The sequence below is a fragment of the Mus musculus genome, chromosome 1 (genome assembly GCF_000001635.26).
Source record: "Mus musculus strain C57BL/6J chromosome 1, GRCm38.p6 C57BL/6J".
Lineage (NCBI taxonomy): Eukaryota > Metazoa > Chordata > Mammalia > Rodentia > Muridae > Mus > Mus musculus.
In genome coordinates, this window is record NC_000067.6 from 157,189,720 (window position 1) to 157,213,618 (window position 23,899).

General features: G+C 36.6%; 1 protein-coding gene across 8 annotated transcripts in view; it reads right to left on the bottom strand.

Moving 5' to 3' along the window:
* The window catches only part of Rasal2 (RAS protein activator like 2), a 277,413-nt gene that overhangs the window by 54,537 nt on the left and 198,977 nt on the right, over positions 1–23,899 (bottom strand). For all 8 annotated transcript variants that reach the window (NM_177644.5, XM_006496752.2, XM_006496751.2 and 5 more), the window contains one exon: positions 3,028–3,137. In NM_177644.5, the coding sequence (NP_808312.3) occupies positions 3,028–3,137 (110 nt within the window). The remainder of the gene's footprint in view (positions 1–3,027; positions 3,138–23,899) is intronic.

Genomic DNA, 23,899 nt, shown 5'->3' on the forward strand with positions numbered 1-23,899 from the left:
CACAAGAGGGCTCTCTTCTGGTCTCTGCAGGCATAGCACAAATGTGATACAGAGACAGACATATATGCAGGCAAAACACTCATAAACATAAAAATAAATAAATCTAAAAAATAAAGAGAGACCAAAAGGGACATATTACAACAGATATAGAAGAAATTTTGAAAATCAAAGAGCATACCTTAAAACCTTGTATTCAACTAAACTGGAAAATATAGAATGCATAGATGAATTTTTAGATGCATATGACATACCAAATTAAACGAAGATGAGAAAAACTAAACACATTTATAATAAGCAATGGGACTGAGGCAGTAATAAAACATCCCCCAGATAAAAGCAGTCCAGACCCAGATGGATGCAAATTCTACCAGACCTCTACAGAAGAACTAATATTGCTGCCTCTCAAACTACTCTATAAAATTGGAAACAAGGAAAGATATGTACTGAACTTTTTCTACAAACCACGTATTACCCTAATGCTGAAGTCAGATAAAGACACAGCAACAAAATACATCAATGTCCCTGATAAATATGCTGCAAAAACTATATACCTGCAAACTGAATTCCATATATCAGAAACATAATTCACCAAGATGGAGGTGGTTTCATTACAGAATTGTAAGAATGGCTCGACATATGCAAATGAAGGAATAGTATTTCATACAAATGGATTCAGATAGAAAATACACATCATCTCAATAGATCCAGAGGCTTTTAATAAAATCCAGAGACTAGACTAGATGGGACATATCTCAACATAATAAAAGCGAAATAAAAGAGAAAATACGATATACATAAGAGACCCTAAAGACTACCAGAAAACACTTAAGTCTTCAAAACACTTTTAGCAAAATGGAAGAACCCAAAATTAACATGCAAAACCACAGCAGCCTTCTTATATACTAATGAAAAAAAAATCAGAGAAACAATTCCACTCACAATTGCTTCAAACAAAACAATACCACATCACGAATTGTCAATAAACCTAACTAAAGAAATGAAAGGTATCTACAATGTAAATTTTAAAACACTGGAGAAAGAACTGAAGAAAATAACAGAGGACTGAAAGAACTACTCAGGGGTTGGCAGAATTAATATTATGAAAATGGCTACATAGTAAATTTTAGATCCAACTATTTTTTTTATTCTTTACTCTCTTTAAAAATGTTTTCTTTTTTTCTTGAATATTATCTTCCCCTTCCCTTTCCTCATATAATCCTCCTTGTTCTATTTCAAATTCATAGCCTCATTTTTCATTACTTGTTGTCACCTGCGCATATTCTCTCTCTCTCTCTCTCTCTCTCTCTCTCTCTCTCTCTCTCTCTCTCTCTCTCTCTGTCATCCTTTTGGCTCTTAAACATTTTGATAACTCTAAAGGTGATATGACTATCTTAGCAGTACCTAACAGCTCTTTAATTGGACTTGAGGCCCACTCAAATGGTACTGGTAACCTAGTCAACTATCCAGAGCCAGTGAAGCCATGGGTCTTGGAGAAGCACCTATTCAACTGCTTTAATGAACCAGCGCAATCCTAAGCATGTTCTAACTATTTGTCCTAGCATTTACAGATATCTGTAGTCCTTATCCCTCATCAAGAAAACTCTGCAACAGACAGAGACCATTGCAGAAAACTACAACCAATCAAATACAGTGTTGTGGTGTCTAGTCCCAGTGGGTCCATCAAGACAGACATTTAAATTTCCCTATTTTCTATGTGGTCCACATATAAGAAGATCTGATAAAACTCAGGATAGAGGCAATACTAAAATAAAACAGAAAATTCTCTGCCTGTTAGAGTTATCATTTTTATTTCTGTTTGTGAGGAAAGTAACAGAAAATAGTGTCACTACCTAGGGGAAAAAAAAGATTAACTCCAAGTCCCCAAGTATAAATCTAGGTCTACTACTAGTTGCCTAAGTCTGGGCAAGTTTCTCAGTCTCTCTACCCCCAGTTCCTCAACTGTAAGGTGAGGGTTAGGACAAAGTCTGGGCAAGTTTCTCAGTCTCTCTACCCCCAGTTCCTCAACTGTAAGGTGAGGGTTAGGACAACTCCTGGAGCTGGATCACACAAAACAGTCCATGAAAAATGCTGTGTGCACAGTGAACACTCAGTAAGCACTGGTGATGGCAACACGTGCTGACAAAGCAGCATCATTTCTAACACTGGAATGCTGTGAGATGTTCAGATGTGTACATGCAATGGTTCGCAAGCATGTTATCTTTACTAAGTTAGCAGTTCTATTAAAATCCATACTTTCTTCCCACTATGTATCTTCTACAAGTGACTGTAAACCCAAGACTGATTTTATACAGACCAGTATAGTAGCAAAGAGCCCGGATGCTGCTCTTTTCACTAAAAATGCCCACGTGCAAATAGCATTTTTGCAGTTTACAAACCATATGACTTGGACATTATTTATTATCCCTGTGTATCTGATTTTTCACGTATAAAATCAGCAGAAGAACATATTTATCATGTAAAGTTATTATGGAGACTGAATAAGATAATCATATGTATCCTATGTAGTACTCAACATTTTTAGTCTGCTATCCCTCAGAGTCAGTCATTTGAAGAAAAAGAATTTACCAATTACCAGTACAATGTGACTTTACAGAAATAGTATATCTGATTCTTAAAAACTTACACATCCCCAAGCGCTATAATTTATATGCACTTTTCATTGGTTGACTGCTGAGCCAACAAGTTATATTTTGTAACTGTCACAATATAAGCAAGACAAAAAAAGTAAGTTTTGTACTGGATTATTCTGTCACTGATGTAGAGGTATAGAAGGTTCAAGCGCCTTACCAAAATTCGCACTGTGCTAGACATGGGGTGCCCACTTTTAATCCTAGCACTTGAGAAGCAGAGGCAGTTGGATTTCTGTAATTCAAGACCAACTTGGTTTATAATAGTGAACGATAGACCGATTAGAGCTGAGGCCAACTGAGATAACATCTCAAAATAGGTAAGTCAACAATCCACTCTATCATTGGCTGTCCTTGTTTTGAACAAGTCATGTCCTACCTGTCATCTGCATTGCGAAGGGATGGAAGCCGAAAGCTTGTGTTTCTGTCAAGCTTCGACTGGCTTTTGGTCCTCTTGATGGAACCTTTCAGGCGCTTGCTGAAGAATCCCTAGAATGAAAAGGCAGAGTGGTGGGAGAGAGAACTACGTGGGAGCATTGCCTTCTGCAATGAACTTGCAAAAGGAGTGGAGACTGAGAAGGAAGGACTGGGCCAGAATCTGGCTTTCCTTTTTCTTTTTCTTTTTCATTTTATAAATGTTAGTTGTTTGAAATTTCTTGGTAATGTAGTAAAAGAGTTTTTTCTAGTGAAAAAATAACTGAGATAATTAAACTTGTTGATAGCACCAATCTTAGTTTTTATAATAGTTGTGGCAGGGGGAAAAAAATAAGTTTACAAATAGACTTTTAAAACAGCAATGAAACAGACAAATATAATTTTCTAAGAAAATATTATCAACAATTTGAATAGCAACAGAAATGACACCTCATGATTTCTAAACTAAGAAAAATGGTTAGACAGACAAACAACATGTGCGAAGTCCCTGAAATGGGACTGTACCTGGTGAACTACAGAAACTGAAGAGACTGCAGGAGGAGCATGGGGAGCTAACTAAGTAGCACAAGGACTCTACTTTTAGTCTCCAAAGTGTTATTAAAATTTAGTCATACCTCTTTGAATATTGTTATTTATAAAATTCATTCAAATGCAGATAAACTATTTTACATGAAATACAGGTCATGTATGCAATGATTAAAGTACTCAAAAGTTAACGAAAAAAGTACTCTGTCTTCTTTGGTGACCTCCTGACACTGCACCAAACTACAGAGAGCTCCTCAACACCTTGCAAATAATGAACATACAATAAAAAATGCTCCATAAATTCAAGAATGAATGAAGATGGTCACTATTTACAAGACCTACGAAACAATGAGATTCATTCTGGTCTTATTATGCATACGTTATATACCATGTTCTCAATCATTCCCCTCCCTGTTGTCCTTGCCCAACACAGGCCAGCATTCTCAATGTGTGTGTGTGTGTCTGTCTGTCTGTCTGTCTATCTATCTATCTATCTATCTATCTATCTATCTATCTATCTATCTATCTATCTATCAATCAATCACATTAGGGCTGTAGCCACTCAAGAGAGAAAGATGAAAAAAGTTATTTAATGACTGAAGAAACATGCATATGTTATACTTGGTTATTCTTGCTACCTGGAAAGGTAAGTGTGGGTAAGACTCAGAGTGTAGCTCAGAAGTTTAGAAAGTGTGAAGTCCAGGGATCAATCTCAGTGCAAGAAATAACTAAGTGCACAAAATTTAAAAAGAAGATGAAAGAATGTAGTAAACTCAGAAAAATACCATAGAGGTGCAATTATCTACATTTTAAATTCCAGCTTCTTAATATAAGTAGTTAAGAGATTTGAGAAAAGAGAAAAAATGTATCTTTAAAAATTCTTTTTTTAAAAAGATTTATTTATTTTTTATTTATATGAGTGCACTGTAGCTGTCTTCAGACACACACTAGAAGAATGCATTAGATTCCATTACAGATGGTTGTGAGCCACCATGTAATTGCTGGGAATTTAACTCAGCACCTCTGGCAGAGCAGTCAGTGCTCTTAACCGCTTAGCCATTTCTCCAGTCCCTAAAAATTCTTTAAACAGTCATTTGCCTGATCTGTTGCACAGTACCAGTATTGCGATACAGTTGCCATAAATCCTCAAGATATGTGCTTTATTAACTACATCTCATCAGCACTTTTCCCTCATTAGTGGGTCTCAACCTGCCTATGCTGCAGCCCTGTCATGTTATGGTGACCCCCAATCATAAAATCATTTCATTGCTTCTTCATTTGTTTCCTAATGTTATGAATTGTAATGTAAATATTGGGTATGCAGGATATCTGATACCCTTTGGGGTTGTGACCCACGTGTTGAGAAGCATTCTTCATGGGCTCAGAAATGTATTCAGCAAGCAAGACTTAATGACATAATTCTAGATGGACTGTTAGGGCTGGATGAGATTCAGGCCTAGGACTTCACTAAATACTAATATACTTCTAATAAAAATATAGTTATGCAGTTGACTAAAAAGTATCCTAGTAGATGTTTATTTTTCTAGCCTTTGAATTTTACCTTTTATTGGCATTTATTTCACCACACTACTTTACTGCAATATTTATTTAATAAAATTTACTTTGTTTATTTCTTATTTAAAAGTTTTAAGAAAAATAAAGAGAAAATAAATGCAAATTCTGCCATAAAGGAGTTTGTAATTTGATATAGAATTCATTATCTATCTATCTATCTCCTTATTAGAAGAGTTGAAATGGCTGAGGAACGATCTCTAAGCACAGAGAAACCTCTAAAGCTAGGATCAAGTAGAGCAAAGACTAACAAAACCAAAACAGAATAGGCAAGGACCATGAAGCTCATGAGAAGTTAACATAAGCACAGTGGAATACTGAGAGAAAAAAACCCAAAATAAACCAAAACACCCCAAACAGAAGAAACCTATGAAATAACTGGATATTTCTCAAATTAATATCAGATACTCAAGCAAGATCACAGGGCAAGCAGCAGAAATACCCCAAACAAACTAAAGGCCTCAAAATTACACTTATATGTATTTTTAAGCTTTATTTTTATTTGTATGAGTGTTTGTGTGAATGCATGTATGTGTACCACATGAATGCTACCACAGTTTAGAAAAGGGTGTTGGACCCTACTGAACTTGAGATATAGATGGTGGTGAGCCACCTTGTAGGTGCTGTGAATAAAACCTGGGCCTTCTGCAAAAACAATGAGAGCTCTTAGCCCTGAGCCATCTCCCAAGCCCCAAAGTAGGCATATTTTAAACCAAAAAAAAAAAAAAAAAAAAAAATCTAAAAAAGGAAAAGAAATACATCTTTTCAGAAACCATGGAAACAAGACACATGGCACAAACTAAATAGGTAAGAGAAATAAAAGTCACTACCTTAGAATTCTACGGCCTGAAAAATTCTTCTTCTTCTTCTTTTTTTTATCAATTATTTTTTTTTAAATTAGGTATTTTCCTCATTTACATTTTCAATGCTATCCTAAAGGTCCCCCATACCCACCCCCCCATCCCCTACCCACCCACTCCCCCTTTTTGGCCCTGGCGTTCCCCTGTACTGGGGCATATAAAGTTTGCAAGTCCAATGGGCCTCTCTTTGCAGTGATGGCCGACTAGGCCATCTTTTGATACATATGCAGCTAAAGACAAGAGCTCCCGGGTACTGGTTAGTTCATATTGTTGTTCCACCTATAGGGAAAATTATTCTTCTAAAGTAAAGAAAGAAGTAGACATGAGTTTCTAAGACAAAAATTGCATTAGTTGTTAATAGACCTGCTGAACAAGAAATACCAAAAAGAAGTTAGGTGGGGAAGAAAATAAGCATAACAAAAGTAAAGGGAGTCTAGCTGACATACTATAGGAGGAGGAAAAAAAAAAGAAGAAAACAATAAGCCTACTTAAAAAAAAAAGCAGATAAAGAGACAAAAATAAGAACGCAGAACAAGGGCAACGAACAGAAAATAGTAACAAATATGCTAGATTGTAATTCATCAAAAGTCACTTTAACACAAATACTATAGATGTATCAGTTACAAAGCAACAGGAATAAACCATATGCTATTTAACGAAGTTCATATAAAATATAAATACTAACAGATGAACGGTAAATGGGCTGTAAAGATGTGATTTGCAGCAGAAAAACAGGAGTCGCTACACTCATCTCAGAGTAGACGTCAGAAAGACTGTGCTGAGATCAGGAAGATAGCTGAATACTAATAAGATCCCCCAAAGGCAAAAGAGCCAATATGTGGATACCTAACAAGAGCTTCATAGAACACAAGGCAAAATTGATGAAACCGCTAGATGGTGGCTGTTCTGAAATGTTCTAACTGAAGTCTGGACATCTGTTATCAGAAAAGGACAGGTCTTACACACAGGAAGTCAGAGATCATAACTTAGTACCACAGCCAATCAACGGAATATAAGGACACCTATGGAGTATGTCATTCTATAACAGCAGAATAAACTCTTCTAAGGGTCTTATGGAACATTCATAGATAGAAATATTCTAGGTCATGAAACCAACCTTAACAAATTTAAAAGAATAGAAATCATGCAATGAATGTTTTCAGACTACTATGGAATTAAACTCCTACTAAGCAAAAGAAGGATGACTGAACATGCTTAGATTAAATAACATGCTCCCTTTTTACTAAAAAAAAAAAAAAAAAGAAAAGAAAAAGAAATAAAAAGTTTGTTTACTTTTTGTGCCGTGGTTTATGCATCTAGGCCAGAGGACAACTTGTAGGAGCCAAGTTGTGGTCCTAGGGCTTGAACCTGTATCCTCAACCTTGGCAGCAAGCATCTTTGTCTGCGGAACTATCTTGCCAGATCAATAATATATTTCTAAAAAACCATGTGAATCAAGGAGGAATTAAGGAGTAACTAAAATAATATAGTTTATGAAAATGAGAGCATCACATCTAAATTTGTGCAGTAAAAATGAAAGAGGATATATTGCAATACATCTCATCAACATTAAGATAATAATAAAATGCAACTGTGTGCTCAAAACTGTGGTGGCCTAGATGAAATTCAATGGCAGCCATGATCTGCCATGCTTAAACAACAAATAGATCAGCCTGTCATGTATTAAAGAAGCTGGGTTGCCCAATGGGTACCTGGAATCCTAGCTATTTGGAGCACTGAAGCAGGAGAAAGGGTGCTTGAGCCTAGGAATTCAAGGCCAGTCCGGTCCGGGTAACATGGCAAGACATGATCTCAAAAAGAAAAAAAAATAAAAAGAACTATTTGTCTCAATAATTAATCCTTGAACATAAATTACCAGTCAAACACATTCTGACTACTGAGTTCTACCAAACATTTAAGGAAGAAATGATATCAAATATATATCATCTCTTTGAGAAGATGTAAGTAAAGAAAGTACTCTCTATTTTAGGTTTAAGAAACAAAACAAAGCAAAAAGCAATTTCAGTGGTCAATACAGATCCCCTGTATAATCATTCCTCATACATACACAATTATTCTCAATATCACACCCAAGGGGACATCTGTTTAAAATGATGAGTCTACTTTGACATCAGTACTGCCCAAATGCCGCTACTGATGCTATGTTTTGGACAAATGTAGATGATATGTATGCTCATTACAGTACCATTCAGAGTATTTTCACGGCTCTAAAAATCTGCTGTGTTCCACCTATTCATTCATTAACCAGCTACAGCCCTCAAAAAGTCCTTTTTTGTTGTTGCTGTTATTGTTGTTTTTCTATCTTTGACCTTTTCATTGATTCTATAGTTTTACTTTTCTAGAATGTTATATAGTTGGAATCCATGCATTATGCAGATGTTTTTAATTGACTTCTTTCTTTAAACAACACACAATTATGCTTTATTCAACTCTGGTCTGGTCTTTGTTTTCTTTTCTAGTCTTTCTTCCTGTTCACGTTTAGCAGTCTCTACTGACAAGTTTCTAAGATTAGAGACTGTTTCCTCAGCCATGTCTGCTCTACTAACAGGCCAATAAAGGGACAGACTTTGTACACTTGTTTCAATTTTTTAAAAAAATTTTATTGGTTCTTTGTACATTTCATATCATGCACCCCAGTCCTGCTCATCTCCCTTGCCTTTGCCTCATATCTGCCCTTTGCCCTTGCAACCTCCCCCACAAAACATACAAGCAAGCGAGCAAACAGCAAAACCCAACAAAACAAAAAGCCAAAAATACAAAAAACAAACAAACAACCCCCCCAAACCCCAAAGCATTGAAAACATCTTTTTGTGGAAGTTGTAGTGTGTCACAGTGTGTCCCCACAGCATACCCCTCTGTCCATTCACCTTCACGTGTGAATGTTCATTACGAGTCAGTTGTCTGGTTCGAGATTTCTGGCTTCTGGGACACCATCAATATTGGGTCTTCATTGGGACTCCTCGGGTTATCCTGTTGGTGCAGCTTTGGGAGGGACAGCAGTGCTTGCTTTTTCACATGTCCCAGCTGCTGGCAGATGCTATAGATGTGGGTCTGGGTGGTAGCTGAGCTGGTCAGCCCCACCGGCTGTCCTTTATCCACATCACTGGTTCCTTTTAGAATTCCTTCCTTTCTGCTTACACTGCCCGTGTTTGGCATGCTGTCTACTGTATCCACAAGAATTCTTAGCATACAGATCATAACTGTTTTAAATTTTTGATTTGGTGATTATATCTTATACTGGTTCTGATATTTTCTGTCTCTTTAAACTATATTTTCTACTTTTCCATGTTTCATGTCAATAAAAAAAAACCACATCTTTGTTCTTAAAAGGAATAAGAGATAGTTTATTCTAGAACCATTCTGAAAGATTGTGTCCTTGGAACACAAATTTCACATTTCAATTGGAAGCAGTTTCCACAGTGTTTTTATTGTTTTATAGAACAGAAAAAGTTATAAATCCAGGCAAGTTTAAAATATATCGGTAGGTACATTGAGATGGGGAAACTTTCCTGTAGGCTCAAGATACTGCCGGCCCTTTTGGATCAGTAGAGGCTAGATGCCTGCTAAATCAGCTCAGACACAGCTAGCAAGAAAACTCCAGATGAGTAGAACTTAACCCAAATAAGGTAATTAACTTCTGGACCTGCAACTCTCCAGAGTATTGAAATTCTAAGCAGTCAATCAAGTATCTCCAGACACAAAAACTCCTTTGCCTGCTTACAGGCAGACACAGCTTGTTTTCAGGAATTTTCATTCACATTTGTAATTTTTTTTTTCTTGATAGCTGGATGAATGCGACAGGTGAAAGAAACCATGGTCAAACAGTCCCTTAGTAGTGTGGTAGTGAGGCAGTAATACTCCAGTCTTGTGACTAGGTCTTGAGCTTTTAGTGAGCTTGTGCTCAGAACTAAAAATTTACCTTGGTCCTGGGCCCAATCATGGGTTCCAAATTTTCTATACCAAGACACTCCTTTGGTCTGTTTGAGGACTAACTTAAAGAAGGCCCCCAAACTTGCATATTTGTAGAACTTCTCTGCCTTATTCTTTTGCCCTACATGTGTTTCTGTACCTCTAAACCTGGACAATCCTACTTGGATCTTTAAGAGCTAAGAGGTAAAAACCATTTCATGTTGTCTTCTCCCACCCTCAGACATACACAAACTGGTTATGAGTATGTAGATCACTGGTCTCAGTCTTACAGAAATTCAAATGTCTTTGGTTATAGATAATAGGGAACCACTGTTTCCTGCTGTTCTACTCTACTGAGAATGCTGGCTCTGGATCTGGATTTTGACCCATCTGTCCCAGTCGCAAGCATGCTTGTTTAAAATTTCCTCTACAGTCAGCCTGGGTTAAGCCAGTCACCTGACTGTGATCAGGAAGAGGAGATCAACCTAGGAGAAGATGCTATGTGCTTAAAAAGAGCTAAAAGGTAAACTACACCCAAGAGGCACTACTGTTGCCGATTTCACGCTCCTTTTCTTGCTTTTATTTCATTCTCTGAATACCACCCCCTCTTTTATCTCTAAAACTTCTGTTAAAGTTAACAAAATCAGTAAGTGTGGTTTGAAGAGGCTATAAAATGCCAAGCATAAAAAGTTAGCTTAAAATCAGTAACAAAAAGGGTTAACAGTTAAAAAAGTTTATGTACAAATAATCTTAATTTGCTATAGCACACCATGTACGTAACTTGGATCCAACTCCTATTTAGGAAAGGAGAAAAGTGCCTGATGGGCTCACCTTGGAGAATCATGTGGCTTGCCACCATCTTGGTGGATCATGTGGCTTACAGACAGGTACTTAACCATCATCTTTACTAAAATTAAAGAAAGGGCATGCCATGTGACTTCACTGGTTAAGGTGACCACATGATATAAATAATCTAAGGCAGTATCCATAGAATAATTAGATCAGCAGTTCTCAACCTGGAGAACCTGGGGACAGGGGCATCAAATGGCCCTTTCCTAGCAGTTGCCTAAAACCATAAGAAAGCCATAAGAAAACACAGATAAACGTTACAATTCATAACACTAGCAAAATTACAGTTATGAAGTAGCAATGAAAGTAATTTTATGGTTAGGGGTCATTACAAGTATGAGGAAGTGTGTTATAGTGTTGAAGCATTAGGAGGGCTAAGAACCACTGACCTAGACCAACCAAGTCCTCTCCTGATCATTGTAACTCCCTTTTATTAGACTAAGGAGACAACACCAGGCTTCTAAAACAGGTTATTTGAATTGAGTCATTAAAACAAAACAAAACAAAACAAACCCCAAAAAGGCATTCTGTAAAAGTACATTATAAAAGGATAAGGACAGTGAGATTCCTAGTCACTTAGAGGGAGATACCTACTTATATCCATTTTTAAACATATACCTGATATTGAATATTATTTTACATCAAATAAACTTTAAATTTGTTTTGACTTACTTGTTTCAGGCTTAAGTTTGACAACATATACAGCTCATTTAATTTGATTATCTTGTTTTATGAATTACCTATCTATTGCTTCTGAATAACCATTCTATTTTTAAATAGAGTGATGTTAAGAAATATGCTTACTGCAGTCAGAATGTGGTGAACTACAGAGCTATCCATAGACATAAGGAGTGAAGTCTTAGATTTTGCCTTTGTGGTTAGTGCAGTTTATGGTACATGAAAATTATTTGTTATAGATTTGACATGACTGCTTTCATCTGTTGGCTGAGTATACTGAAATAAAATGTAGAGGTTTTTTCAAGGAATTCTGTTAACAGGGTTAATTTTAGAAAACTCTGGGCAGAGGCAGGCAGATTTCTAAGTTCGAGGCCAGCCTGGTTTACAAAGTGAGTTCCAGGACAGCCAGGGCTACACAGAGAAACCCTGTCTCGGAAAACAAAACAAAAACTAAAAAACCAAAAACCAACCAACCAAACAACAACAACAACAACAACAACAACAACAAAAGAAAACTCTGTAAATTGAATCATTTACTCTTAAGGAAGACACTGTCTCTAGGTATATACTTTTAAATTGGAAATTGAAAACCATTTCTTTTGGGGAAATGCAACTTACAATTAAACTCTCTCTTGAAATATGGGTATAAAATGTGATGTTAACAAAATATATACTAAGTTATGTTTTAAATACTAGATGTGGTCATTTATTGCAACAGTCTCAATTATTACAATTTTTACCTTACCAAATTTTTCTAACCCAAATTTTGTTTTAATTATATTTTTGCTCATAAAATAATAGCTGACATTGTTAATATTTAGTACAAATATACACAGTTCATCTTAAAAGCAAGGAAGATGACTTAAGACACTTTCTGTTAATCCTTCGGTGATGACCTAAACTGACTTCATTTACAAAGCTTCCAGGTACTGGTTCCTTATGCTGGTATATATATAAAAAAACCAAACAGCTAATTATAGTTACCTTACCCTTCTACAGAATTCCAGTACATGGTCCAACTGTAAAATTGCATGTAATGCATGTTAATCTTGATATAACAATTTGGTGCTCCCAGTACATATAATACTAATACTAACTAAATATGAATTCATGGTGAAGGCCTGTTGAATTGAAACACGGATAAAGAAGCAAGCTTTTCTCCAGGAAACTATCAAACCAGAATAAAGAAAGGCATCTAGAAATAAGGTTTTATCCTAAGTTTCTGGGCTAATATCCACTTATCAGTGAGTACATATTGTGAGAGTTCCTTTGTGATTGGGTTACCTCCCTCAGGATGATGCCCTCCAGGTCCATCCATTTGCCTAGGAATTTCATAAATTCATTCTTTTTAATAGCTGAGTAGTACTCCATTGTGTAAATGTACCACATTTTCTGTATCCATTCCTCTGTTGAGGGGCATCTGGGTTCTTTCCAGCTTCTGGCTATTATAAATAAGGCTGCTATGAACATAGTGGAGCATGTGTCCTTCTTACCGGTTGGGGCATCTTCTGGATATATGCCCAGAAGAGGTATTGCTGGATCTTCCGGTAGTACTATGTCCAATTTTCTGAGGAACCGCCAGACTGATTTCCAGAGTGGTTGTACCAGCTTGCAATCCCACCAACAATGGAGGAGTGTTCTTCCTCTTTCTCCACATCCTCGCCAGCATCTGCTGTCACCTAAATTTTTCATCTTAGCCATTCTGACTGGTGTAAGGTGGAATCTCAGGGTTGTTTTGATTTGCATTTCCCTGATGATTAAGGATGTTGAACATTTTTTCAGGTGCTTCTCTGCCATTTGGTATTCCTCGGGTGAGAAATCTTTGTTGAGTTCTGAGCCCCATTTTTTAATGGGGTTATTTGATTTTATGGAGTCTACCTTCTTGAGTTCTTTATATATATTGAATATTAGTCCCCTGTCCGATTTGGGATAGGTAAAGATCCTTTCCCAATCTGTTGGTGGTCTTTTTGTCTTATTGACGGTGTCTTTTGCCTTGCAGAAGCTTTGCAATTTTATGAGGTCCCATTTATCGATTCTCGATCTTACAGCACAAGCCATTGCTGTTCTATTCAGGAATTTTTCCCCTGTACCCATACCCAAGATATAAGATATAATTTGCTAAAAACATTAAACTCAAGAGAACGAAGACCAAAGTGTGGACACTTTGCCCCTTCTTAGAATAGGAAACAAAACACCCATGGAAGGAGTTACAGAGACAAAATTTGGAAGTGTGACGAAAGGATGGACCATCTAGTGATTGCCATATCCAGAGATCCATCCCATGATCAGCTTCCAAATGCTGACACCATTGCATACACTAGCAAGATTTTGCTGAAAGGACCATGATATAGCTGTCTCTTGTGAGACTATGCCAGGGCCTAGCAAACACAGAAGTGGATGCTCACAGTCAGCTATTGAATGGACCACAGGACCCCCAATGGAGGAACTAGAGAAAGCACCCAAGGAACTAAAGGGAACTGCAACCCTATAGGTGGAACAACAATATGAACTAAGCAGTACCCCGGAGCTCTTGTCTCTAGCTGCATATGTATCAAAAGATGGCCTAGTCGGCCATCACTGCCAAGAGAGGCCCATTGGACTTGCAAACTTTATATGCCCCAGTACAGGGGAACGCCAGGGCCAAAAATTGGGAGTGGGTGGGTAGGGGAGTGGGGGTGGGTGGGTATGGGGGACTTTTGGTATAGCATTGGAAATGTAAATGAGCTAAATACCTAATAAAAAATGGAAAAAAAAAGAAAAGAAAAATATTCTTAAAAAAAAAAAAGAAATAAGGTTTTAACATCTGAGATTTGTTCCTGTTTTGTTTGGAGATGCGTCCACTGGTGTTGTAGGTGCTCACTAAATATTTGTCAACTTAATGAATTACTGAAAGCTTTGTGCATAGCATACTGGGCCAGGGTAGATGTTTTCCCAATATGTTTAATCTATTAAACCATTTGATCTATGCAGTAACCCATGGAATAGTCAGTAACTTGCTTTAGTTTAAACAGCTAGTAGATGCTGAGTTAAAATTTAAACCCAGAATGCTACACATATTTAAAATGTTTCATTTATTAGTGTTTTATTAGGTACCTATTACTTGCCATATACTTGAATTATATGACATATCAGTGAATAAAGTAAAATTTAAAAAAACATCACTTTCAACTTATGTACCAGTAGAAAGAGATAAAGAATAAATAAGAACATAATAAGTAAAAGGCAAGTCCTATAGTAAGTTAGAGCCATGCATAGGGCTTTGATGATATTAAGTGGTCAGGGTAGGCCCAATAGGGAAGGATCACACTTGACTAAGACTTAAAGTAAAATAGCCTGAATTAGAGGAAAAAAGCACTTCGGCCTGCAGAGGTAGGTTAGGGAAAAGATTCAAGGTAGTGGTGGGTGGAGGAAATGATGGGAACAAAGCAGGAGAAGAAGCCACAAAGGAATATAATGCTGTTGCTCCCTGAAGAGGCTGGGGGGGGGGGGATGGGGGGGATGGGTAATGGTGTGAGGATCCTGTAAAGCCCTATAAAAATCTTGCCTTTTGCTCTAGGAAAAGAAGCCATGCCCAATCAATAATGATAGGTAAATTTTTCTGACAAAAATATCCTTCCTCGTGAAAAGCAGAAAGGTTTACTATATCTGGAGCAAAAATATGCAATTGATATAGTGAATTTCTTTTATTAACAGCAGATTATCTCCTACAAGGAGACAGGGGTCCCTCTTAAGGCTGCACAGTTGCTAACTAGCAGATTTTGAGATCAAGTAGCATGGCTTTTGAACTTTTGTTGTTTAACTACTACATGATGCTAATTCTCCATATTCTAGTTCTTTGGTTTTCTAAGCACTGTAACTTATTTTCCCCATATGTGTTGTACTTTCATATATATTAAAATTGTATATAACAAAGCATACATTATTGAAGGAGAGAATAAACAGCAATTCCCAGTGTTAATCTGACTTAGTAGAATTTGTCATGCAGTTCCTATCTGTACAAGCAACTGAAGAAAATACTGCTAAATTTTTGTTACATGTACCTAATCCTGGAACAGTATTTAAAACAAAACAACTTTTATATATAAAATTTAAAAACAGATGAATACCAACCTGAAAATGCTTCCCTCTCACAGTTATAATATCTGTGTCCTAGTGATAAAAAGAGTGTAAAAGTTGTTTGTGTATGTTTACAACAAAAATTCAACAGTGAAAATGGAAACAAAGAAAGGCTATACCTATCAAGCTGCCTCCTAACACCAACCTTAACTGAAAAATATTCTAACTAAACACTCAAAAACAAAGAAAACAACACAAAAACAACCATACTCGGTTCAGGTAGAATTATAGCAATGTTTTGTTTTAAGAATTATAGTACATAATTTTAAAATATAGTACAAAAGCCCATCATTTGAAGAAGCCTATAGTAACTAATAGCTCTAAAATGACTTACTTTAATTAGTTGGTGATCACTATTTTCCTTCAAATAAAGGCTGAAAACCAGCAACTGCTGGTATAATAAAAACCCAAATGCCAGCTTTCTCTGGAGCTTGGTAGATATAAGAAAACTAGTAACAAAAGTTGTCTACCACCTACAGATGAGAGTAACCCCGGAAGGCTGAACTTGGCTCTCTGGCCCTGATTGGTGGTGGAAATAAACTGCTGCTATGCAACAGCTCTCCAAAGCCTCGGTGGAGGGAACAGGAGGCGCTGACATGTGCGCATCCTGGCTGTATGCTGCTCCCTTAAGACAGGGAGAAGTGGAGACAGAAACATGTTATCACCTTTCACAGGAAAACATGGGATGAGCAACAAACCTCTGCTTGAGACCTTCTCACATTAGAGACTGGACAGCAATTCCAAGCAATTAGGAAAATTCAATAGCATTTCCTTAAAATGTGGATGACTCATTAAGAAAATGTCACCTTGTCCATTAGGAGAGACTAAGGTGAGAATTGTTTTTATTCTTGCTTTTCAAGTTGCAAAGGAATTAGTAAGTTATTTTGTTTATTTTATATATTTTATCATCAATTGTAATTTGTCTAATTAGAAAGATTAAATTGTATGTACATTATTCTCTTTCATTCTCTCTTAGTTATCTTAAAAACCTGTTAGATATTTAATAAGTATTGACTAGAAGATTACTATTAAAAAAACTAGTAAGGAAGAGGGAAAGAACAACTGAAACTCCTAAACCTACCTTCCAGTCATCACAGTTCATTATCTCTATAACTAGAGCCCAGACCACATAGGAAACTTAAGGTATTGCTAAAAACACTTGCAAAGTATTTTATAATTAACAAATAGTTTCAATTAAGCTGGTTGGTTGTGGCACACGCCTTTAATCCAAGCACTCAGGAGGTAGAGGTAGAGCAGATCTCGGAGTTTGAGGGCAGCCTGGTTTACAGAGAGTTCCAGGACAGTCAGGACTATATAGAGAAACCTTGTCTTGAAAACCAAAACAAAAGTAGTAATAAAAACTATCACAAAAACTAGCTTTAGTGTCATTTTATCATAACTGTTACTAGGGGATTGAGCCCACAGTGAGGCATTTACTTTGTGAATATTAGCTCATCCACTGTCCCCTGAAGCCAACCGTTAACTAACAAATAATTTCAATCTTGGTATCACCCTCCCCCAATTTAGGCATCAGAGAGAGAGAGAGCTAGAAAAAAGGTCTATCAAATATCAAACTAAAATTGTTTTCCAAAGCCTAGAGCTGACTAATCAGAATCTCAGAGCCTTGGGGAGAATTAGCTATATTGTTTGTTTATTTGTTTCATTTGACTTTTGTTGTGTTTGGGATCAAACCCAGGCCTTTTGAATTTTAGGCTAGAGTTCTACCACTGAGCTGTACTCTCAGACAAGAGATCTATATTTTACATAAGATTCAGTGTGATTATTATTTTATGAGCAAAGTAAATATTTTATTATTTTTTAAAATATAAAGCCCAGAAACCAATAAGCACATATCTATTAATCAGATGGAACAAATATTAACAGGTTGATATTATTTATAGACTAAGGTATAAAAACAGGCTGTTGAGATGGCTTCGTGGGTAAAGGTGCCTGTTATCAAATCTGAGACCTGAGTTGTATCTCTGAGACCCACAGGGTGGTGGAGGAGAATAGACTCCTGCAGGTTGTCTTCTGAACACATATGCACACAAAATAAATTTTTAATTAAAAATTTTATTTTAATTAAAAATATGTGATGCCATAACTGCTATATGTAATATATTGATATGTTACAATTTCATAGAGGTGCAAATGGGAAGATATATAATATACTTTTATCAATAATGATATACTAAACTGTAGAGATTCATTTTTATTTGACAGAACACATCGCTATTAGACTATTGATTATTTTCTATCACATTATCAAGGTTTATGTACTATATTTTAAAATATATCCTTTATGCATCCTATGTTAAAATATCTTTTCTTTTAAAATAAGTTTCCTAAAGTATAACTGATAAAAACGCATTCAGTTTTAATGTGGCTACCCTGATGACCTATGTACATCTAACTAAGACAAAGATGATGTCCATCAGCAACGTTTTCTTCCCGGCTCCTCTGCACTGGGCCTTTTCCTCTCAGCAGCAGCTCCTGAGTTTGATTGGTGCCAACAGCGTTATCTTTTTTTCTACAATACCATATAAACAGGACCATGCAATAAGCAGTCCTGCACTTAGCATAACATTTCTGAGATCTACCCACATTATTACATACATCAGATTTGTGTCTTTCTTTTTCACTGAATTATGGTGCCCAAATTTATTTATCTGTCTGCCAATTGGCCAGTGTATTAAAGCTGTTACCATTTGTGGCTATTAAGAATGAAGCTTCCATGAACACTTGCTAAGGAGTCTTCATGTACCACATAGAGTTCTGCTTTAATAATGGAGTGGGTTTTTTTTTTCTCCCTCAGATATATTGTATCAGAAAAAATTGGAAAAACTACAGAGAAATTTCCTTTAGCCAGCTTCCCTAAAACTTAGATAAGCATAATTATGAAAACTAAGAAACTAATATAGGTCCCATATAAACCTAGCTACAAATTGAAATTTCACAAGTTCAGTTACTATTGACTATAATATATTGATACAAATATAGAATTATAAAAAATGGTAAACTTTAACACTGAAGACATATTAACCTAAATTATAAATTGGAATTTGACCAGCTTTTCAACTACATTAATTTTCTACTTTACATTGCACAGAGATGATGTTGGCTTCAACAATACAAACTCATCTTACAGTTTTTTCAGAGCTGTCCTAGCTGAAATCAAGGTGTCTGAAAGCCTTAAGGGAGAATCACTTCCTTGCTTTTTCTACCCTGTAAAGGACATCCATATTCTTTATTTTATAGGCCTTTCCTCCATCTGCTTAAACCAGCAATGTTAATTACCCTGTGAAAGGTTCTTAGTGTTTTATGCCTGCATGTGTGTATATGTTGTATGTGTGTGCTTGTGTGGTGGGGATATATATATGCCTTTGCTGGTGCAGTGGCCAGAGAAATGTGTTAGGTGTTTTCCTCTATCACTCTGCACCTTATTTCTTTGAAGGTGGTCTCTTCCTTAACTTGGAACTTAAAGTTTTTTGCCTATACTGACAATCTGTTCCCCTCCTCCTCAACACTGAACTTACAAGAATGTTCTGGACGATTCTCAGCTTTTGTATGGATGCTGGAATGCAAACAATTTGTTATGCTTAGTCAGCTCAACAGCTCCACTGTAGTATGTATTACTGAGATCAAATGACCTGAACTCCCTTAGTGTATTTGGCTAAGAGTAAAGCACTGTTAAATACTGTCAGGATAGTTCTTTATGTAAACATTTTTCATGATTACTCTAATGTTTCCTGTGAATATGCAGTGCTGCTCATGAATGGCAGCCAAGAGACTCCTTTTCCTTTCACCTAATTGCCTTGACCAGGGGGCTGTCAATCTAGAAGTTCCTTTCTGGCAGCTAGTTATATTGTCATTATAGCAACCTAGCTGTTTTGAACATTTCCACAAAATGTGGTCATACTGTGGCTATAAAAGGAATTCTACTCTCAGCTGCTGGCTAAGACCACAATTTCTACTTCAGGTGGTCTTGTTCTGATGATAATGGTTCTAGCCTACAATAGTGCTAGAAAACTGCTTTAGACATAACAAACTTCTGTGATCCTCCAGATAACCTACAAGAGAGAGCCATGCATCTGACTGCTCTGAACCTTTTAATAAGTCCTCAGGATAGGAGGGAACTTCTCTTATTAATTCTTTAAGAAGATTGTGAGACCCCTCTTCCCACCTGCACCTCCTGCCAGGGCAGGTCATCAGGTTGTCTGAAGACCCCACAGTATGATGGCCTCCTAGTATGTCTGCTGCACCCAGGGCAACAGGTAAGGGGCCCATTCAAATGACCTCAGTAGCCTAAACAAACCCTAAAGATCCTAGCAGAGGATTCCTCTGAAGTCCCCACATTCTGAAGGCCTCTTAGGCGATCTGCTGCAGCTAGGGCTACAGGTATCCCAAGGAACCTGCAGCAACCCAGGTATACAGGAGGCAAGCTCCAGACAGACACACCCAGGTCAGTTAACACCAGAGACTACCAGATAGCAAGAGGCAAGTGCAAGACCATAAGCAACAGAAGCCAATATACTTTGGCACCATCAGAACCAAGTTCTCCCAGCACTGCAAGCCTGGGATACCCCAACACACCTGAAAACCATGATGCTGACCTAAAATTCTCTCATGAAGATAATAGTCCTTTTAGGAGGATATAAATAACTAACTGAAAGACATACAGGAAAACTCAAGTAAATAGGTAGAAGTCCTTAAAGAGGAAACAAATAAATTCCTTAAAGAAATACAGGAAAACACAATCAAACAGGTGAAGGAATAGAACAAAATGGTCTAAGACCTAAAAATGGAAGTAGAAACAATAAAGAAATCACAAATGGTGGCAACTCTGGAAATGGAAAACCTTGGAAAGAGGTCAGGATCTACAGATGCAAGTATCAACAGAATACAAGAGATAGAAGAGAGACTATCAGGTGTAGAAGATACTTAGAAGATATTGAAACAATGGTCAAAGAAAATAAAAAGCAGAAAAAACTCCTAATGCAAAACATCCAGGAAATCCAGGGCACAATGAAAAGACCAAGCCTAAAAATAATAGGAATAGAAGAGAGCAAAGATTCCCAGCTCAAAGGACCAGAAAACATTTTCAACAAAATCGTAGAAGAAAACTTCCCTAACCTAAAAAAAAGAGATGGCCATAAATGTACAAGAAGCCTACAGAACATCAAATAGATTGGACCAGAAAAGAAAATCCTCTCATCATATAATAATCAAAACACTAAATGCACAGAACTAAGAGGTGCACACCTTTAATCCCAGCACTTGGGAAGCAGAGCCAGGCAGATTTCTGAGTTCGAGGCCAGTCTGGTCTACAGAATGAGTTCCAGGACAGCCAGAGCTATAAAGAGAAACCCTGTCTCGAAAAAAAAAAAAAAAAAAAACCAACAAAAAAATGAAAGAATATTAAAAGCTGTAAGGGATAAAGGCCAAGTAACATATATAGCAGAACTATCAAAATTACTCCAGACTTTCAGACTTCTCAACAGAGACCCTGAAAGTCAGAAGAGCCTGGACAGATGTCATGCAGACCCTAAGAAACCACAAATGCCAGCCCAGGCTACTATACCCTGAAAAAACTCTCAATCATTATAGATGAAGAAACCAAAATATCCCATGACAAAACCAAATTTAAACAATATCTACCAGTATAGCCCCTACAGAGGGTTCTAGAAGGAAAACTCGTACACAAGGAGGGTATCTACACCAAAGGAAAAACAAGAAATTAATCATCTCACAATACAACGAAAAGGAAATATATCACACACACATATAATATATATGTATATTATATATATGTACACCTACAACAACAAACAGAAACTAACAATCATCTGTCTTTAGTATCTCTCAATATCAATGGACTCAGTTCCCCAATAAAAAGACATAAACTAACAAACTGGATATGCAAGCAGGATCCAGCATTTTGCCGCATGCAAAAACACACCTCAATGACAAAGACAGTCACTACCTCAGAGTAAAAGGCTGGAAAAAAGTCTTCCAAGCAAATGGTCCTAAGAAACAATTGGGGGTTGCCATTTTGATATCCAATAAAATAGACTTTCAACCAAAAGTTATCAAGTGAGATGGGGAAGGACACTTCATATTCATCAAAGGAAAAAATCTACCAAGAGAAAGTCTCAATTGTGAACATCTGTGCCCCAAATGCAAGGGCACCCACATTCATAAAAGAAACTTTACTAAAGCTCAAAGCACACATTGAACCACACACAATAATAGTGGGAAACTTCAACTCCCTACTCTCACCAATAGACAGGTCATTAAAACAGAAATTAAACAGAGACACAGTAAAACTAATAGATGTTATGAACTAAATGGATTTAGCATATATATAGAACATTTCACCCCAAAATGAAAGAATATACCTCCTTCTCAGTACCTCATAGTACCTTTTCCAAAACTGTCATAAAACAAGCTTCAACAGATATAAGAAGATTGAAATAATACCATGCATCCAACCAGATCACCACACACTAAGACTAGAAGTCAATAACAACAAAAACCCCACATACCTATCGAAACTGAACTACTCTCTACTCAGTGATAACTGAGTTAGGGAAGAAATAAAGAAAGAAACACGATTTCCTGGAATTCGATGAAAAGGATGACACAGCATATCCAAACTTATGGAACACAATGAAAGCAGTGCTAAGAGGAAAATTCATAGCACTAAATGCTCTGGTAAAGAAATCAGAGAGATCCTATACTAGCAACTCAACAGCCCACCTTAAAGCCCTAGAGCAGAAAGAAGCAAACACACCAAGAGGAGTAGAAGGCAGGAAAAAGTCAAACTCAAACTCCAGACAGAAACCATCCAAATAGAAACAGAGAGTACAATACAGAGAATCAAGAAACAGAAAAGCTGGTTATTTGAGAAAAATCAACAAGATGGATAAACCCTTAGCCAAACTAACTAAAGGGCACAAAAATAATACCCAAATTAACAAAATCAGAATGAAAAGGGAGACATAACAACAGAAACTGAGGAAATTAAAAAACAAAACAAAATATCAGATCCTACTACAAAAGCGTATACTCAACAAAACTGGAAAATCTAGATGAAACAGACTATTTTCCATACAGATACCACATACTAAAGTTAAATCAAGAGCAGGTAAACTATCTAAACAGTTCCATATCCCCTAAGGAAACAGAAGTCATCAAAAACCTCCCAATCAAAAAAAAAAAAAAAAAAAAAAGAAGCAAGTCCAGGGCCCGATGGCTTTAGTACAATGCTAACAGACTTTCAAAGAAGAGCTAATACCAACTCTCCTCAATTCATTCTATGAAGCCCCTGTTACTCTCATATCTAAACCACACAAAGACCCAACACAGAAAGAGAACTTCAGACCAATTTCGCCTATGAATATTGATGCAAAAATCTCAATAAAATTCTAGCAAACTAAATCCAAGAACATATATTAAAACAATCATCCACCATGACCAAGCAGGCTTCGTGCCAGGGATGCAAGGTTGGTTCAATATACAAAAATCCATTAATGTAATCTATGATATAAACAAACTCAAAGGAAAAAAAAATCACATGATCATCTCATTAGATCCTGAAAAAAAACATTTGACAAAATACAACACCCCTTCATGTTAAAAGTATGGGAGAGATCAGGAATTCAAGGCCCATACCTAAATATAATAAAAGCAATATAAAGCAAACCAACAGCCAATATCAAATTAAATGGAAAGATACGTGAAGCAATCTCACTAAAATCAAGGATAAGACAAGGATGCCTACTCTCCCTGTATCTATTCAATATAGTGCTCGAAGTTCTAGCTAGAGCAATAAGACAACAAAAGGAGATCAAGGGGATACAAATTGGCAAAGAAGTAGTCAAGGTATTTGCAGATGATACCACAGTGTACATAAGCGACCTCAAAAGTTCTACCAGAGAACTTCTACAGCTAATAAACAACTTCAGCAAAGTGGTTGGATATAAAATTAACTCAAACTAATCAATAGCCTTCCTTTATACAAATGATAAACGGGCTGAGAAAGAAACCAGGGAAATGACATCCTTCACAATAGTCACAAATACTTTAAGCAAACAAGCAAGTTATTTGTATGACAAGAACTTCAAGTCTCTCAAGAAAAAAATCAAAGAAGACCTTAGAAAATGGAGAGATCTCCCATGGTCATGGATTGGTAGGATTAACATAGCAAAAATGGTCATTTTACCAAAAGCAATCTATAGATTCAATGCAATCCCCATCAAAATTGAATAGAATTGAAGCCCCAGA